Source organism: Berghia stephanieae, chromosome 9 (assembly GCF_034508935.2).
Source record: "Berghia stephanieae isolate SIO BIC M18660-M18661 chromosome 9, UCSD_Bste_1.3, whole genome shotgun sequence".
Taxonomy (NCBI): Eukaryota; Metazoa; Mollusca; class Gastropoda; order Nudibranchia; family Aeolidiidae; genus Berghia; species Berghia stephanieae.
The window spans coordinates 12585054-12605556 of record NC_088368.1 but is presented as its reverse complement, the minus strand read 5'-3'; the positions used below and the strand labels follow the sequence as shown (position 1 = coordinate 12605556).

At 36.3% G+C, this 20503-nt stretch overlaps 1 protein-coding gene across 1 annotated transcript in view; it reads right to left on the bottom strand.

Moving 5' to 3' along the window:
- Positions 1-1666: 1666 nt before the first annotated feature.
- Positions 1667-20503, bottom strand: part of LOC144979708 (G-protein-signaling modulator 1-like) — an 82868-nt gene continuing 64031 nt past the window's right edge. The window contains exons 3-5 of the mRNA XM_078926638.1: positions 8726-8948; positions 4010-4145; positions 1667-1792 (exon numbers count right to left, since the gene is read on the bottom strand). Of these exons, the coding sequence (XP_078782764.1) occupies positions 1730-1792; positions 4010-4145; positions 8726-8880 (354 nt within the window). The 5' untranslated portion in view covers positions 8881-8948 and the 3' untranslated portion in view covers positions 1667-1729. The remainder of the gene's footprint in view (positions 1793-4009; positions 4146-8725; positions 8949-20503) is intronic.

The window sequence follows — 20503 nt, the reverse complement described above, 5'->3', positions numbered from 1 at the left end:
TGGAAACAAAAAACAAATCAATCAATCTTTACAAATCAATTTGAATCAAAACTATGAATGCGAAAGTTTTAAATCTGTTGCAAATTTCATCGGATTGGAAGTTGTTTCAACAATAGAGCATCCAACTCACATAGAGGACCAGGTTGAATCCAAGGAATGTCAGAATTTCTTTTTCTCCCCTGAAAAGTGCGTGGAGTAGGCACTTGGATTTATAATGACAAGAAGCAAAAAAAAAGTAGAGAAGTGACTGAAGACTAGTAGACAATAAAAAAAGGGTGCCGAACCAGTCAGGGCTGCAGTTTTGACTCTCATCAGTGTAAAAATTGTATTCTGTATCTTCTGAAACTGCTCTATTCTTTTTACTTCTTGTTATAATTTTCTCCACTGTCAACCCAACTGGATTTATATTAGATTTGACAGAATATACTTAATCAAACAACCATTATCTAGTCATGGGAATAGCAAAACAATTGATGATTCGAGAGATAGCAGTCAGAATATTCTCTGCCATTTAGCCTATTCAGGCCAACTAACATTTTATCTCCTGGCAATGGAAACGTCTGTGAAACATTCTAACTGTGCTACTTACAGAGAAGTAGGGTTCAAACAGCTTATCAAACTGATGAAACGATGAAAATATGAAATTTGTAAGAGTTTATTTCTGATCCCTATCCCAAACATTTGGTTGGGTTAGAAATTTTTATTACCTCCCCAAGGCAACATAAAAGTGTTTAATATGGCACATCAACCCATAGCAACCTCGTTGAATTGGTCAGCCCCACAGTGCGTAAGTACTGATCACAATATTTTGACACATAAATGAGGGAATTTCATCCTGACAGCTGACGACACTACGCATTATTTTTTCTTCCAATAAATAAGTTAAAATTGTGAATACTGCCCAAGATATGTGAAGTTGATTATTTGGGTGATAGGCAGGTACTTCAGTTGGCTTTGGATCGTTGGTTCACCGTTATTGATCAATAACATGAGCAAAAAACACTTCCAAAAAATTTTGAGTAAAAACAAAAGCACAAAAGTTTTCATTCGACTAGTGTTAATAAAAAAAATATATGATAAATGACTTAATTTTCAAAGGTGTGTGCACTGCATGTTGCTTAAAAGACCCAGTAATCATACTATAAGATAATAGTAAAAAAAAAATGTTAATTGCATCTACATCAATAACTTGACAGGCATAGCAACAAGAGTTACTGGTCACGGCAGGAGCCTCAATTGTTCATGTCATGCTACTGAATTTAGGATAATATGAAAGTGAAAACTCTGAGTGCAGACCGGTGCAAGATTTAAAAAATCTCGAAAAAATTGTTTAAAATTTGTTATGTTTCTTGTATTTTTCTCATTGTTTTGTTTTGCTCACAATCAAACACATTCTTTTAAAAACTAGAATAATCTTCAGCTATATTTAAATCAATCAAATTCCCTTTATTCATCTCTTGGGGGAAATTAAGGGGAAATTAATGTATTCCAAGGAAGACTGTAATAACGTATTCGTTAGCCACAGTGCATCGTTACAAACTTGTACCTTTTGAGTACGAAGCAAAGACCATACCACAGTACAAAACCAACCCCCCTTCCCCCTCCAAGATGACTTTTGAAACAAAACATTGAGGAAACAAAATTCCTTACTCGTAATACTGGACAGCTTTCTGTAGACATTCTTTAACCTCCGGGGCAAATTCTCCAGGGTCCTGGTTTCCATGTCGACCTAGGTGCTTCCCTTGGCGTGATAAACATTTCCCAGATTGTACAAAGCCCTTGCCTCTCCCACCTGATCCATGCCAGGAATATTAAGAGAAAGAAGAAGAAAAAGAGAATTAAACATTTACATACTTGCATTTCAACAGTCATCATATGACTGTCTTTTTCCATATTTTATTTCAGATGAGAGAAAAATATTTATGCTCATTAGAAAGTTAAAAAAAAAAAAAAAAGAATTAGAATTTTCCGTCCATATGTAACCTACCAAAACCTCAAATGGTATTATTGAGGCTATGCTTTCTGAGCAGTGCATAGTTTATTCCTTGGAAAATATTCTTTAGAGATTTATTTTTTTTCGTACCAAGGTGTAAAATGAGTACCTGGTCATTAACAGCTTTGTCTCTGTCGGAAAAAGAAAATGTAATAGGGCCTTACAAGCATCATGTCTCAGCCTACATGTTAAGTGTTGCTGTAAGTTAGGAACCCTTTGTAAAACGCCTTGAGCATGATTAGTGGACCTTGACCTATATAAACGCTCAAGTTACATTCACTATCCTAAACAAAAGATAAAAACCTAACTAAAGTGAAATGTTTTTGACCATAAATTCAATATACTACACCATTTAACCATTTAACTGCCGCACTCTGGAAAAACACATATTTAAACATTTGGCCAGAAAACTCATCTTTCAAATATCGATCGATTTAAAAGACTCTCATCTTGGCAAAAACACTCAAATCTGGGACTTTCGGGGGAAAAAATGTTTCAAATGTGACTAACTGTATCAAAGCAGTGCAGAGAGCCTGATGCTGAAAACTGATTTGAATGTCTACAGTATAAAATCTCAATTACAATATTTTAAAAATTACAATGATTAAAAAAAAAAAAAACTAGAGCATATTTCTAAAGTGAAATATCCCCTAAAGGTGCTCACAACACTTTACAACGGGTCCTTTAGCAGCAAGTCACTTAACATATAGGATTAAACATGATATCTGTAAGGCCGTATTACAGTTGTTTTTCCAAACCTAGACAACGCTGTTAACGGTCAAGCAGTCTTTCTAAACCTGAGTACAGTCAGAGAATGTGAGTAAAGAGCCGAGGACTCAACCATGCGCCGCTCAAAGCTGGACTCGAACCCTGGACCTTAAGGTTCCAAAGGAGAGTGTCATGCCACAAGATCACATTACCACTCAAAAATGAGGGGAAAAATAGAGAAAAAAGAATTAAATTTGTTTTATTTTTAAAAATTGGAAATGAATTTACACCTCAGAATTGTCATCATTTTGACTACAATCTATTTTTTTTTTTTAATTGGTACATTCCGCCCGACATAATACCGGACTGACGAGGTGGGTGATAAATAACACCGATAAAGAGCCCCCTGACACATCCCACATCACACACATATTCCTCTACCCGATCAGGGGTCATGCCTCGTCCTACATTGTAGATGTTGCTGTTGGCTTGGGACCCCTTGTAAAGCGTTTTGAGCATGTTTAGTGGAAATTGCGCTACATAAAAGCTCATTACAATTTTTTTAAAACAAAAAAGATATAGATCATAAATGTTGTAGCTAAGCTGCAGCAGTATGGATTGGATTGGATTGGATAATGGGTTTTTGTCAGAGGAAGCCACAACACAGTACATCCAATTATTTTCTAAGTGGAGCATCTTCTTCTTCAAATAAACCGACTTGTCTCAATCACGCTGTGTATTCACAGCCCATGTTATATCCAAAAGAGAGGGTGGGGGATGGTGGGGGGGAGAGGAAGGGAGAGAATTCAAAATGCAAATCTTTGTAAAAAAAAAAAAAAAATTAATTAATTGATGATGATGATGCTGTAGGCGATAAAGTAGGCAAACAGCGAATAAAGAATAGAAAGGGGATTAAATTGAATGTCATTATGACATGGTGGAGGATAAAGAGCACTGTGTACCATTATCCCAATCCTAGCCTAACGCAAAAATTTTATTTGCATCAGGCATCACAATCGACTTGGCTAAACATCATTACATTGACAGTGGGATGGAGTGACTTGTTTGTTTGCACGTTTGTGTGGTCTACACGCTCCAGTGTGTGTGTGTGTGTGTGTGTGTGTGTGTGTGGAGTCGGAGAGAGAGGGGGAGAATGGGGGGGGGGGGGGGGGGAAAGAGAGAGAGAGAGAGAGAGAGAGAGGGGAGGGGGTGGCTGAAGAGAGAGAAAAAGAGAAAGAGGGGGAGAGAGTAAAAGCTACATGACAAACACACGCGCGCGCGCACACATACACATTTTGTTTTTCTCACCGTGTCATCTATATCCCTGGATATTTCCAGATGCCTGAGACAGCAGACAATGGCCTCGTCGAAGCGACCAATCACTTTGAGTGTGTTGCCCAGATTACCAGATGCCTTGGCTTCACCTATCCTGTCGTTGGATGTCCTGAAGACAGATATATATATATATATATATATATATATATATATATATATATATATATATATATATATATATATATATATATATATATATATATATATATATAAACAATCCACAATCACAGAATGCCATGCATGATGATAACAATCACGCCATGATATTTACTGTCTTCGACCGATCGTCTCAAAAGGGTATTATAGTGGGGTGAACCAGGGCAGAAGATCAAGGGGGAGCCCACAGGGAACACGGAGAATGAAGAGTTAAAGAAGCTGATATATACAGAGAAGTGATAAGACATGCAATGAGATTTTTTTAAAAACAAAAAACAAAAAACAAAAACAAGTTAGCTCAAGATAGAGAGGGATGGAAACTGCCTGTGGCCTATACCCTGATCCAGTGTGAAAAAGGCAATGATGATGATGATGAACCAGGTGCCTAAAAAGTGATTTACAACCAACTTGTCCATTAATGTGAGATTTTAGATAGTTTTGGTTACTTTCAAAAACCTTATCCTTCGCACGTTTTATCCATACTTCTAATGATAGCCTGTGTTGGCTATGTGCAATCCTTCACATCTATTTTCAAAATTCTATTTACATTACAAATCCATTATTACAACTCTATTCTACTTTCATGTCCGATTTTTATAGCATTGCTTTGTAACTGCTGTATATTTTATGAATATTTTATTATATTTGACGTTTATTTTGTTTTTAATTAGCTTCGTATTTTCATCAATTAGTTCATGACAGTGTATAAATCTGTGCTAATATAAAGATGAATGATGTGTAACATTATGATATTTTCCATTCAGGATCAATAAAGTATATCTTATCTTATCTATCTCATCATTTTCACCATAAATTCTAGATTGACCGTGTAAGTCACCCAGACATAATGCCGTGTTGGGGCGGCAAGTAACACTTGTAGGTTAATCTGACGCGCGTGACACTTTAAGGCTTTGTCCAGATGCTACAGCCATTTATTTTTGGCACATCTCCCAATTTAAAAAAAAACAAAAAACAAAAAGAAACAAACAAACAAAAAACGAATTTCAAGAAGGGGTTGGAGCGGGGGTCTTATCAAGTCCAAATTCAAGATTTACATCTTTATTTATATATACCCAACATGGAGAATGGACAAAAGAAGTAAGAGGAGGAGGAAAAGGAGGAGAAAGGAATGGAAGGAAGGAAGAAGAAGAAGAAAAAGAAGAGGAATAAGAAGAAAGAAAAAAAGTAAAAAAAGAGACTGAAGACGAGAAGGAGGAGGATGGGAAGGGAGAGGTAGTTAATTTTCCGCTGGAAAGGAGGACGGCAGTAATGACATCACACCGCCAACCACCCTATTGATAATTACTAGTGAGACAAGGGAGAAACACATATCCACTATGTATTTATGAGGCCCTCAACCACTCTATCATTACATCTCATGTCAATGGCCTTTGCTATATATAGGAGTAAATCAATGAGGAATTATTATATCAAAGGGCTCGCGTCGTACGCAGAGAGAGAGAGGCAGAGAGAGAGAGAGAGAGAGAGAGAGAGAGAGAGAGAGAGAGAGAGAGAGAGAGACGACTGTTAAAATGTATAGCAGACGTAGAAAAAAAACTGAATAAGGTCGAACTAGTGTAATTTACGAAAAAAGAGAATAACCCCCCCCCCCCCCTCTCCCCTCCTCAAGCATGTCAATCAAACTCTAATATCATTTCATACTTTAAAATCAATCTTCAACGCCACATTACTTGAACACTAATGTCCAGAAGGTACATTAAGTTATTCGAGTCTGTGCTAATATCAGATTGTTGACTGAGGATCGTAATTCTTCGACATGTCCATGACACTTGGCACGTCTTAATCAGCCGTATTCAACGCAGCCCTTTTAAGGTTTGTTTTCAGGAGATTCACGACACTTATAGGTCATTATAGCGCCAGTTAAAAGGGAGATGATAAGGGACAGTTCTATTTTTAGATCTACAGTTAAAAGCATGAAATAGAAAAGTAAGACAAATGAGGCTGTTTCAAATAGGGAACAGAGGGGGCTGTTTCAAATTTATGGGACAGAAGGGGGGGGGGGTGTGTTTCAAATAGGGAACAGAAGATTCCATAAGCAATCCATCAACGTGCCTATTTTGACATGACCTAAAAGTTCCATCCAGGTTCAAACAAAAGATCCCGCGATTAAGGATACACTCAAATGTTTACAAAGTACAATATGTTGAAAAATGAAAAACTATTATAGTAGACGGCAAAGAGACGATGTACAATTATAAAATATATCTCTCAATACATTTTTTTTTAATAGGACCCATACACTTGACTGCTTCACTCTTAGTTTAGGATCTCTGCCAGGACCAGAAAAGAAAAGAAAAAACGAGCGTGGAAAGTAAAAACATGTGTAACCCATCGTCTCAAAACGGTATTATGTTGAATAAAAAAAATGATGCCCTTCCGCCACATCGTAAGATATCGTTGCCTAGGCATTCCACGAAGGAATATAGATAATTCATCAAACAAGATGTCTGATGTCAACAGGAATCACCCATGTTGTCCAAGTGAGCAAATTGGGGGTTAATAATCTTGCCCAAGGAAGAAAAAAAACGAAAGTGCCTGATAATCTGAAGCGGGGCTCGGACCTGGGATCTTCCGGATCACAGTGCAATGCCTTAACCACTGCCCAAAAATAGGATTTCCAAAAATGAATTTAGAATTAAAATGATAAGAAATAAAATATGAACTTTAATTTTTTTTTTTTTTTTTTTTTTTTTTTTTGTTAATTTTATCTTTATTTTTCTCAATGTGAGTAGTTGAATTAATTCTCCAGAGCTTCGTACTCTCATGACTATACATTCGATATCCAGCAGCAAGTCAATCCCGATCTAATCATAATACCGCCTTGTGATGATGGGTCACTTAATGTAGGGGATAGCTGAAGACAGAGCAAATGTGAGTGATCTCTCCGCGTATCAATAAGGGAGGTCAATGGCCTAACCCCGCTGCCATATTCCGAATTATACGTCGTACACGCAAGAGCCCGCCCATCATTGTTAGAAAGAAAGGGGAAAAAAAAACAAATTTTTATGACATAGCCACAACTTTAACACAAGAAAGGAGATGGAAAAAAAAACAATTTTTATAACACAGCGCAGCGCCAAGAGCCTCGTGGTTGAGGATACTGTGCGCTCTATATCATTATTATTATTATTATTATTATTATTATTATTATTATTATTATTATTATTATTATTAATATTATTATTATTATTATTATCATTATTATTATCATTATTATTATTATTATTATTATTATTATTATTATTATTATTATTATTATTATTGTTATTTATTATTATTATTATTATTATTATTATTATTATTATTATTATTATTATTATTATTATTATTATTATTATTATTGTTGTTGTTATTTATTATTATTATTATTATTATTATTATTATTATTATTATTATTATTATTATTATTATTATTGTTGTTGTTGTTGTTGTTGTTGTTGTTGTTGTTGTTGTTGATGATGATGTTGTTATTTATTATTATTATTATTATTATTATTATTATTATTATTATTATTATTATTATTATTATTATTATTATTATTATTATCATTATTATTATTGTTATTTATTATTATTATTATTATTATTATTATTATTATTATTATTATTATTATTATTATTATTATTATTATTATTGTTGTTGTTATTTATTATTATTATTATTATTATTATTGTTGTTGTTGTTGTTGTTGTTGTTGATGATGATGTTATTTATTATTATTATTATTATTATTATTATTATTATTATTATTATTATTATTATTATTATTATTATTATTATTATTATTATTATTATTATTATTATTATTATTATTATTATTATTATTATGTTACAACTTGGACACAAGAACTATTTTGACTTTAAGATAAATTTATTAAATCAAATTGTGATCCAACACTTCTATTTTGTATTAATTATATCGGAATGATCATGACGAAGAAATAGTTTAAAGCGACGTGTATGTATGTGCAGGTCTGATGACCAAAATTTTCATGGGCTCATTGGTGTTATGAAAATATTCCCACCCCAACGCAAAATATCGTCCATTTACAACAATGTTGAATCAAGCCTCTAATTGTATTTGGTTTAGAGACCTGTAACGCGTGTACTGTACGGAGGGCTAAAGTCAAAAGGAACAGAATTGTGAAATTCAAAGGTGTGATTTTTTTTGATTTTTTTCAAAAGTGTAAGAAACAAAATTAACATCTCCTCAAGTGTGGACATTAAATATTTCAACTAAAATTGTATAATTTAACTTAATATTGAATTTTAAGCGTTGGGTTCATCCGAGGCGAGCATAGAATGTTTCGGATTCATTCCAACGCGCGGACATTAGCAGGTCTGATAATCGCACGCAATAACAATGATGGACTTGTTTGAACATTGTCCAAATGGAAAATATTTTTGCGTTGGTTTGAGAGTAATGAGTCCATAATAATTTTGGTTATCAGACCTGCAAATGCGTGCACGTTGGTTAATCCGAGACGATTGGTGAAAAGATAGACACTTACCTGGCAAGATTCAAGTCGTGTTTGTGATACTCTAAGGCCTTGGCGTAGTCCTGCAGGTAGAAATAGGCGTTTCCCAATTGGCTGTATATTGCGCTCAGCGTCTTGAGGTCATCTGTACCGGCTTCCACGGCAGCCTCGAAGAATTGGACCCCCATCCGACAATCCCTGCCTTGCACAGACGCTCGCCTTCCAGGGCAAGCTCCATGCAAGAGCAAGCCATGTTCTGTCGAAGATAAGAACGTGATCTATATAAATAAACACCAAAAATTTAAAAACAAAACCAACCCGGATGCAAGATATTCCATCCAAAGCTTACTGCCTACAAAGTTTACCGTCTTCTTCTTCGTAATTAGAGCAGCCAACGCCATCGTGCTGACGACAAGCACCGCATCGTGTTAAATCGTAGCCATCGTTATGTTATAGCCTGAAACTGAAATCCAAAAGGACTGGCAATTTGACCTCATTATTTGGTTTTTGCACCGCCTAGTGAGTTGTCGTTAGTAGTGCTCACGGAAACAAGTAATTTCATTGGTTGAACTATTGAATACAACTCACGATTTGTTTTCTTTTGTGGAAAAAGACTGGCATTTTGACGTCATTTTTTGGTCAGTGTCAGGCCATAACTTTACGAAGGCCACGGTTAAATGCATTAAGAAGGCTCAGAAATCATTCATGACTTGAAGCTGTCACGATTTCTTTTCGCAGGGTGTTCGATTCCTTCTTGGTTCATGGGAGAGAAAAAAAAAAGCTCTGTTGCCTTTATGGCATGCTTCGTATGTTGATTGTGTGTGTCAATGAGTGGGCGATATGCGAGTGCTGTGCCTGCTTGTTGATAGATGCGAATTGTTGCTTGTTACAATTTAAATTTACCAGTGATGGGCAGACCACCTGGATTGTCTTCGGAGAGTGGCGACAAACAAGTAATCTAATGGTAATCCAAGTGACCCTTTCATGTACAATATAAAGTTAACGATTACGTTCTCGACCTACGGCGATCGACGTAAGACGTGGAAGAAAACGAAGATATGTCCTAAGACTGAGGACAGATCTTCGTTTTCTTGCACGTTGTTCATCGATCGCTATATGTTGGGAAGTAATCGTTAACTTGCTATTATGGTGATCCCACCAACCAACATTCGAGAGAAAAATAATGTGGGTAAAGTGACTAACTAATATAAATGAAGACAACACAAAACAAACAACATTTCCGCTCTTGTCATTCGTTAGGACACAATCAGAACTAAAGAAAGGTTTCGTGATTTGTCTGAAATTGATATTTGATACTGACATGTTCTGGGGGCTCCGGGTTAAGTTGTCTCAAGTGAAACATATCCCCGGGTTGTCGTGTCAACAGAAGTTTCCACACTACCAGATCACATAATATCATGGTTTCAAGAACGGATCGTATGTCTCGTCTTGTAATTGTAATAAAATCAACCGACGCTATGTGTGGTTAGTGATTGGACTGGTGACAGAAACAGAAGAAAGAAAGAAAGAAGAAAGAAGAAGAAGAAGAAGAAGAAGAAGAAGAAGAAGAAGAAGAAGAAGAAGAAGAAGAAGAAGAAGAAGAAGAAGAAGAAGAAGAAGAAGAAGAAGAAGATGATGATGATGATGATGATGATGATGATGATGATGATGATGATGATGATGATGATGATGACGATGATAATGAAGAAGAAGAAGAAGAAGAAGAAGAAGAAGAAGAAGAAGAAGAAGAAGAAGAAGAAGAAGAAGAAGAAGAAGAAGAAGAAGAAGAAGAAGAAGAAGTGAGACAATAGCCATGACAACACGCAAACAACATAATTTAGTTAGAGTGATCCCATTGTTCAGCCATGTAATACCTTTGATATTTGTATTGTGCGTGTTTTGTTCGATTATAAAGGGCTGTACTATATTATAATAATATCATACACATTATTCCCGCAGCGGTTTGTTCGAGCTCCTGTGGATAAAATGATAGAAGCTTATAATGAGCTTTGGGGGCTCGGCTGGAAACTGGAGATGTACGTACGGACGTACGTGTACTTACTTTACTTACATATATACAATACATTATATTTCATTGCATTACATTTCATACATGCATGCATGTATGCATACATACAAACATACATACGTATCAAAATTGTTTATTTCAGGAAATATACATGATAATGTAACAAGGATTACATATTCATTGACATAATACCATTTCCTAAAATAGTGTACAATGTATAGAACTGGAGTATCAATTTGAAAAGTGAAGGTTCAGACTTCAGACTATGTCACAGAACATACATACATACATACATACATACATACATACATACATACATACATACATACACACACACACACATACATACATACATACATACATACATACATACATACATACATACATACATACATACATACATACATACATACATACATACATACATACATACATACATACATACATTACATACATACATACATACATACATACATACATACATACATACATACATACATACATACATACATACATACTACTACTAGGATGTCAGCAGACCGTAGCCATCGTTATGTTATACCCTGATACTGAAATCCAAAAGGACTGGCAGTTTGACGTCATTATTTGGTTTTTGCACCGCTTAGTGAGTTGTCGTTAGTAGAGCTCATGAAAACAAGTTATTTCATTGGTTGAACTATTGAATACAAATCACGTTTTGTTTTCTTTTGTGGCAAAATACTGGCATTTTGACGTCAATTTTTGGTTTGTATCAGGCCATAACTTTACGAAGGCCACGGTCAGACTGGTACTGTGTCGGAATGAAGGAGAGCTAAAGAACATTGAATTCAAAGTCACAAATCGAATCTTTTAAAGTTACCCAAGTATGTTTTTTTTTTTTTAAATAATCCCTCAACTTAATGATTCGAGTCCCAGGTTTGAGAGTTGTTTGGCCAAATGAGGGTAAAAAAATATGAGCCTTTATATAGAGCAATATCCACTAAACGTGCTCAAAGCGCTTTACAAGTGGTCCCTGGCCAACAGCAGGGATGTAAATGCAAAGTTGAAAAAAATTCTGAAATTCTGCGAGCTCATTTCAATAGTCTAAACTCCAAGTGACACTCCAGGAATGAGGTGATAAATGGCCTTGTGATTGTGACAACATTTTTAGGACTTTTGAGTGATAAGTCTCAGAATAAAATCTAAATTATTTTGTTTATGGATGGATTTTAATGATTTATGTCTCCTTTTTGTCAGGAGGAAATACCATTATTTGGTGTTGTTCATGCTTAAATCAGTGCCCATTTAGTATTATTCTTATCTTTATGGATTAAACAGGGTTAAATTAGTTTGGGATACTGAAAAAAATCAGAATTTTGGAATTCTTAACTTATTTTCACTGCACGTAATCCAACACCTAAACTTTTATATCAAAATTATATTCAGGTCAAAATATTACCCCCAATGACTAAATGAATCTGACAATAATAAAAACTCGTACTCAAATTTCAACAGCCATATCATTACTAAGGCCAATTTTGAGATTGGAAAGATGGTCACCTCCCGATATTTATCATTCTCTCAGGCCCCAAACCCTTCTGCTAATAACAAAGGCAATAAGAAGTACATTGCAATTAAAATACTACATTGGGTTTAGAATCGTGTTAAAAGCCCTTTACTTTACTTTATTGGTGTAGCTTTCAATGAGAACAAACAAATTTGATTTTTCCCCCCACCACAGTCAAAAGTTCGTGGCAGTCTCAACCAGAGAGACCCCATAGAAATTTCTCATAAAGACCAAGGCTAAGGGAAATGTATCTTCAGACTCATTATGACTGGAATGAATTGCAACACACAGGAATTACTTACAGAAACAGAAATACATTCCAATTGAGCCTTAGGAAGAAAGTGTAACAACAACTCAGAACTCAGTCATGAATACTCGATATGTATCCACTAGTGTTGGGTTATTTGATCGCTTTTACTCGATCGACGACCGAGCGCCAAGCCACGAGTCAGTGCTCGATCTCAATGCCGGAAGAGCGAGTTAGTAAAACGATCACTCGATCGTAAAACGATCAAGCGGGTTGTGAGCTTGAGACGATCTTGACACGTGAGACGAGCTTGAGACGATCAGGATTCGAGCGAGCGGAGGGGTAACGAGTGTTTCGAATCATTTCAAATTCAAACGATCACAGTTTGCCATCCGATACCAATCGCCAATGTTTGCACACGGTAGTCTGTGGTTCTTCCACAGCCCTCACTCCTTGTCAGATGTTAGTGTGTCTGGGTGGCAGTGGCAGGGAAATTCGTATAGGTGTATCACGCGTGTGTGACAAGACTTCATTAAACCTACTAAAGTTTGACTATCACACACACACACACACACATACACACACACACACTAAGGCTATTTCTATGACACACACGCATCCCTCTATCAATGAACACTCCTACAGTAGTGCGGCTATGTGGTCTAGTCATGACGTAACTATAGGTAGTACTCTAGTCGACCATGGCTCTCGTGCATTATAATGGTCTAGTGGTATGACACCCGCTTTGGGATCGGAAAGTCCTGGGTTCGAGCCTCGCGCTCGGTGCATAGTTGAGTCTTTGGACAAGGCTCTTTACTCACATTCTCTCACCGTACTCAGGTGTAAAATGAGTACCTGGCCGTTAACAGCGTTGTCTTTGTCTGAAAAATTGTAATATCGCCTAACAGGCGGCATGTCCCGTCCTACATATTAAATGTTGCTGTTGACCGGGGACCCCTTTACAAAGCGCTTTGATCACATTTAGTGGATATTGTAAAGCTCAATTTTTTAAAGTAAAACATTAGCTTTGAATATGGAATGTTTCAATTTTAGATGCCTGTGTATTCTTTGTTAGTTCCCATCATCATCATCATCATCATCATCATCATCATCATCATCATCATCATCATCATCATCAGGGGCAGCGGTACGGTCTTTGGTTGGCACCCGAAAGGTACCGAGTTCGATCACCCGCCGCTGAGTGGTCTTGAGCAAGTCACCTTGCCCTAACTAAATTTGCGGCGCTGCACTGCGGCTATCGCTTGGGTTATTCCAGTCTTCCCTTAGAATAGACCCGAAAGACGAATCTCCCCTATGGGATGAATAAAGGGAATTATGTTTAATTTATTTATCATCACCATCATATCAGCGGGATCATCATCATCACCACCACCACCACCACCCTAATAATAATGGATAAATAAATATCAACACATTTCAATGTAATAATCAATCTAAAATCAATCAGTGCTCCTAAAAGACCCTTTGATTTCTTTGTCTAATTCGTTCCATACTTTTGGAGTCCCGACAAAGAAAGATTTTCAGCTAACTATAGTTTATATATGGGAATATTAATCAGTCGTTTATATTGGAATCGGAGTTGTCTAGCAGGTGTATTAGTTCAAAGCGCATTTCCAAGGATTTACCATGCTCAATGAACTTCACAATATTTTATTTAATTTATTCCTCCGGCACGCCATATCGACCATACATCCATTTCGTACAGTAGGTACCGATCGCTGTTTGGAGTCTTTTTGTATTAAAGCTCTTTACAATACCCGTCATTGCTTATAAGATAAGAATACATTCACACCTGAGTCAAGTGCCTGACACACGGACTTAACGTCTGGATCACAATTTTCAACAATCACTGTCACTCATCCGGCCATTGACAAGGCTTGATTTTGTGACAAGAGACACCGTACCACTGAGCGACCGAACAAATAATCACCATCTGCGCCATCGTCATCATCATCATCATCATCATTATCATCATCCTCATCACAGCCGTAACAGCCAGCAAAACCACAATCATCATCTTCGGGTCCGGTCTATCCGTGTGGGGGGGTGGGGGTGGAACCTGCTAAAGTATTTCATTTTTTAAACAGAAACACGATAATCATCATCATCATCATCATCGTCATCCATTGTCGTCGGCATCGTTATCATCGTGTCCGGGCAATCCGTGTGTGTCTGGGTGTGGAACCTGCTAAATATTATTATTATCTACCTACCTAATAAAAACACACCATTCTTGTTCATTTATTTTTCAAATAATGAAATGAAAGGCACGACCTTTCCCGCACACACAAGAGGCGATGACGACCAGTGACAAATTATGGGAGGTGGGGGCGGCCGACAACTTTTGGCGCGACATAAATATGAAATGTTAAGGTGACAGCGGGATGATGGTGGTGGGAGGGGGGGGGGGGGGGGTCTCAACCCTTCACCATCAACAACTGTTTGATGGCGTGTGTGTGTGTGTGTGTGTGTGTATGTGTGTGTGATGCGACGAACGATCATAATCAAGGCTGCCAGACAGCCAGATTTCTTCTTGCCCAAGTAGTCAAATAGACCCCAAATAGCCCAACACCACAAGCATTCTGACTCCCTTGAAAAACTCATTTGTTTTGATTAACAAAACAATCGACTACAGTTGGATAAACTTATCTTTTCATTTTTTTTAAATAAAAGATTTTTTTTTTAAATGAATAATAATAGAAAAGCGTTTCTTAGTAACCAATTTTGAACTTGGCCATCTGGCAGCCCCCATCATAACCAGCTGCAGTCAAGCCAGCCACAGACATAAGAGAGGGAGGGGTATGTGAAGTTTCCTGTGGCAAACGAGTTGCTCGTGTTTTTTTTTTTCAAACGAATCACTGCTCGATGACGTCACTGACTCGAAACCCGCCCGAAACCGACTCGATTTTAGAGGACTCGATCGAAAACCCGCTCGATTTGATCGTTTCAAACTCGACCCAGCACTAGTATCCACCATCTTCTACTTTCGATTCTGCAGCCCATGTTTTGCTTCCGGTAAACTAAAAATAACCCTCCTTGTTTACACAACAGATGTGAATCTAGTTCCGAATTAAAATTAGGAAAATTCGGAAATTCGAACGCTATCAATCCTTAGTACTTCCGAATTAAAATTCGGAAGCTGTCGTGGAAATAAGTTGAATGGTTAAATACACATATAATCATAACTGACACAACAGTAGTGTAAATTAAGTGTTTCAGTACATTGAAAATGGATATTCACTACAAATTCTCTATCTGTACAGCAGTATCTCTTATCACAAGAGTTGTTGGTAGTGAGGTATTAAGAAATATTTAAATAGTTTGGGGAAGCTAGAAAATGTCTGAAAAATAGGAAATCCTAATAATTCTGAAAGATTTACATCCCTGCAACAGTAACATTTAACATTTAACGGGACATGTCTGTTGGTTAGGCGATATTAATTTTTTTTTTCGGACACAGACAATGCTGTTAGCGGCCAGGTACTCATTTTACACCTGAGTAAGGTGAGAGAATGTGAGTAAAAAGAAGCCTTCTCCAAGGACTCAACTATGCGCCGAGCGAGGCTCGAACCTAGGACCTTCCAATCCGAAAGCGAGTGTCATACCACAAGACCACCACATAGCCGTAATTTTAATCGATGGACATTTAATCTTCCATGTTTTTAAGGGTTTTACGGCGCTTGCAACACATTTAGGTTATATCAGCGCCAGTAAAATGGAAGGAAATGGGATAGTAAAAAGTTCTAGAATTACAATTAAAGCACCCCACAGAAAGAAAGACAAAGGGGAACTCGGAACAAATAAGGATCAGATGTAGATTCCAAGAGCACGCCACCAATGTACTTAGTTTGAGATCACCTATAAGTCTCATCTGGGCATAAGCACAAAATCCAACAAAGAGGAATACACTCAAATGCTTACATTATACAGTATACCAAAAAAAAAAAAAAAAAACAAATATAATAATACATAACACAGAGAGATGATTACAAAGACAAAAAAAAATACCATCTCCCAAAACAATAACTATGCATTTGACTGTTTCCCTCCCAGCCAGGACAAAACCAAGTAATCTCATTCCAAGACAAAGACAGAAAGCATGTTGGAAAACAGATATAGGGGGATAGAATTAGAAGACACAGTATGTACCTCCCTGCTCACTATGGAACTTTTTTTTTATGTGTTTTTTTTTTTCAGAGTAAGGTAGAATAATAGATAGAAGGTTTTGATAAGATAAGATAGGGAAAGTAATTATCGACATAATCGTGTCCATTAAACTCGGTGCCCTTTCTATCCGTTTACTAGGGAGAATGTCATTCAGAGCTGACATTCCCAACTCATCTATATCTATAATCAGCCGCTTCCGATCTTTAGTGATAACAAAACACAGAAATCTCCCTGCATGATCAACGCCACAGCCAATTAAAACAATAATTATCTTCTACGTCAGCATGATCGCAGTGTCATCTTTATCATATCACCACAATCATCATCATCATCATCATCATCACCATCCTCTTCTTAATCATTATCGTACAGACGCGGGTTTCAATTATAATCTAATCGTTATCCTAATTGTGTTTTGTTGTTTTGTTTGTTTCTTTGTTTGTTTTTTGCAGTTGTTTTTTGTAGGGTTTTTTTTTTTTTTTTTTTTGTTTATTTATTTTTATTTATTTTTTTTTGGGGGGGGGGGGGGTTATGGGTTTTTTTTCTTTTGTTTGTTTCTTTTATTTTGTTTGTTTTTGTTGTTGTTTGTTGTCGTGCATTCTTTGGTCGCCATCGACATCCTCCTCCTCCTCACATAATGATGATGATCATCATCATCACAACCATCATCATCATTATCACATTGTTATTATCAAAGAGGCGACACATAGCTTTAAAAAACAAGACCTTTACTTACGAGACAACATTCCCTCATAATCAAATAGTATCTCAAAAGTGCATCTAGTCCATACCTTTGATCGCTTTCAACGTGAGAAGCTGGAATCACATCGTTGTTACGATAATAAAGAGCTGCCAACCCAAAATACGAGGGAAAAATCAGGGTTGGAATTTAAAAATCAAGACTTCATTTACAAAAGTCAAGACCACTCATTGGCTGTCAAAGCAGATTCATTCATACAACCAACTCGACATAAAACTAACGGGGAAAAAAAGATCATATAACACCAGTTCTCCAGGAACTGCACTGTCTTCCTGTGAAGTTAAGGATAGAATTAAAGAAATTGTGCTATGTTTTTAGATGTCTGGATGGATTGGCACCTGAATATTTGCAGGAACTGATAAAAAAATATGAACCCACTCGAAATTTAAGATCATCTCAGTCGCAATTTCTAAAGGTTACCGCCCCAAAATCCATTTTAGGTTTTTAAAAAAAAAGAAAGAAAAGAAAACAAAAGCCTTTTCATCCATTGCTCCACACCTATGGAACGCACTCAATCCTCGGACAAAGTCCTGTGAACATATCATCTTTCAGGAAATGTCTGACGACTGAGTTGTTCTGTAAGGCTTATTTTTCATGAAACATATTGCTTAGATTTTGTTTCCGTATTCAAGCTTGTTGTATAGTGTTTTTTTTTTTTTTTTTTTTTTTTTTTTTATTATTATATAAAGCGCCACGATTAACGTAGATGTTTAGGCGCTATATAAATTCATTATTTATTTCTTATTATTTATTACACACAAACATCTCTTTTCTCTATTGGATCGATTCCAATGATCAATAGAATATAATTAGAAACCAAGTCTAAGTCTTGGTAGTGAAATTAAACAGAAATATATGATAAACACAATTTAAAAACACCATCTCGTTAGGGAGGATGATCAAGGAAGAAGAACAAACAGGATTTTTAAAAATTCCGTCTGGAATTATTCAAAGATAATAAATAAATAAATTCATCAATTATTCAATTAAAAAACACGAAAACACATTCCGCCACCCCTACTCCCGCACGCACATACACGCACACACAAACACACACAAAACTAACCCCGCCCCCTCTCCCCTTAAAAAAAGGGAAATTGTGCGAGTGCAAAAAAGGGGGTGAGGCGAAAACAGTAGCTCTGCTCTGCTCCTCCCTTAGAATAACCCTCCACCCCCCCCCCCCCCTCTCTCTCTCTATAATTCGCCCAAAAATACACAAACAAACAAACAAACACACACACCACACACACTCAAATCGGGAAGATACAATGACTGGTAGGAGTGAAGTCGAATACCGCTTGTGAGGGGTTTAGTTCACAGTACTGTGGCGTTCATCAACAATTATAATCAATGGAATATTGGGTGGTGCTTAGCAAGGCCTGACAAAGGTTACAATCACAATCTAAGCAGTAGAAATCGAATGGCACGGAACGAGAAAAATAAATATGCACTCCTGTGAACTTCGAACTATATATATATATATATATATATATATATATATATATATATATAGTTCGAAGATGACGTCACTCAGGTATTTGTTATTGTTTTTTGCCATCCACGTTTATGAGTAATGCTCACTGAACTGTATTAACCTGACTATAAACGTTCATGGATACACACAGTTTCGTGTGTTGGTCCGTTATACTTCCGGATGGAAATCTTATGAGCTTCTTAGCCAACCGCATACTATATATATATATATATATATATATATATATATATATATATATATATATATATATATATATATATATATATATATATATATACCCATTAATTCAATCTTATTGTGCGGCTATGTGGGCAATTAGTGGTATGACACTCGCGTTCAGATCAGAAGGTCCTTGGGACAAGCAGCGCAGAGTTGAGTCCAATGGTAAAGGCTGTTTACTCAAATACTCTCACGTGCTCAGGTGTAAAATGAGTTCCTGGCCGTTAAAGCGGTGTCTTTGTCGGAGAAAAAATGTGACATCGCCTCACAGTGTTATACTCGTCCTACATGGTAAGTGTTGCTGTTGACTAGGGAACCCTTGTAAGGCGCTTTGAGCAAGTTTAGTGGATATTGCACTACATAAATCCTCAAGTTAGATATTGTTTTTTGTTTTGTTTTGTTTGTTTGTTTTTTTTTTTTTTTTTTTTTTTTTTGGGGGGGGGGGGTGGTTCTTTCTTTCTTTTTTTTTTTTTTTTAATTTATTCTTTGTCTCAGAAAAATGTATATAATGATGGGGTAAAATTAGGAGCGCCAAATACTGAGATAGTCGGTGTTAAGTTGAGTGCCACTGTACTGTGACAATAGGCCACAATAACGATCCATACAAACGGCCTAAAGCACTGCGCGCACTCAATTTTTATGGTTAATTTTAACAATTACGTATCAGTTCTCTGCGCGCACGCAATTTTAAAGCAAACTTTAACAATTAGATATCAGTTTTGTAAAAATTTCGCTAAATACAGGACTAAAAAACCTCAATTTTTAAAATCAAATTTAGTCCCAAATCTATTATTGGCATCGACAAATCAAAAACGCAATCTTGAAAAATATCAATAAGTTTTGGAAAGAAAAAGAAAAAAGAAAAGAAACAAAAATGGACAGTAGTGATTTTTGTCCCGAAACTGTATAATATTTAGTATTAACTAAAAATCTCCAATTTAAAAGTCACTTTTTGGTATTTAGACCATCCCATGCCCAATATTATACCGTTCTGAGGCGGAGGGCCATAGGCATACGCGTGACCTACCGTCTCAAAACGGTAGAATTTCGAAATTAATCGGACCCCTATAAGTAATTTTAGAATTAAAATGAAAAGAATTACCAATATTGAAATTGTTACAATACAAAAAAAGAGTATTTATTCTCCACCATAACGAAGAGAATTTTTTTTAAACCCTAATTTTAAAATTATATTTGTGACTAACATTTCAGTTTGCAGCACAGAGTTCGCCCGGCCCGACATACAATAATCGCTTTGATACGGTGGGTTCATGGCCTACTTAAGTACTATAGTTACGTCATGGGTGGGTCACAAAAGCGGTGTCAG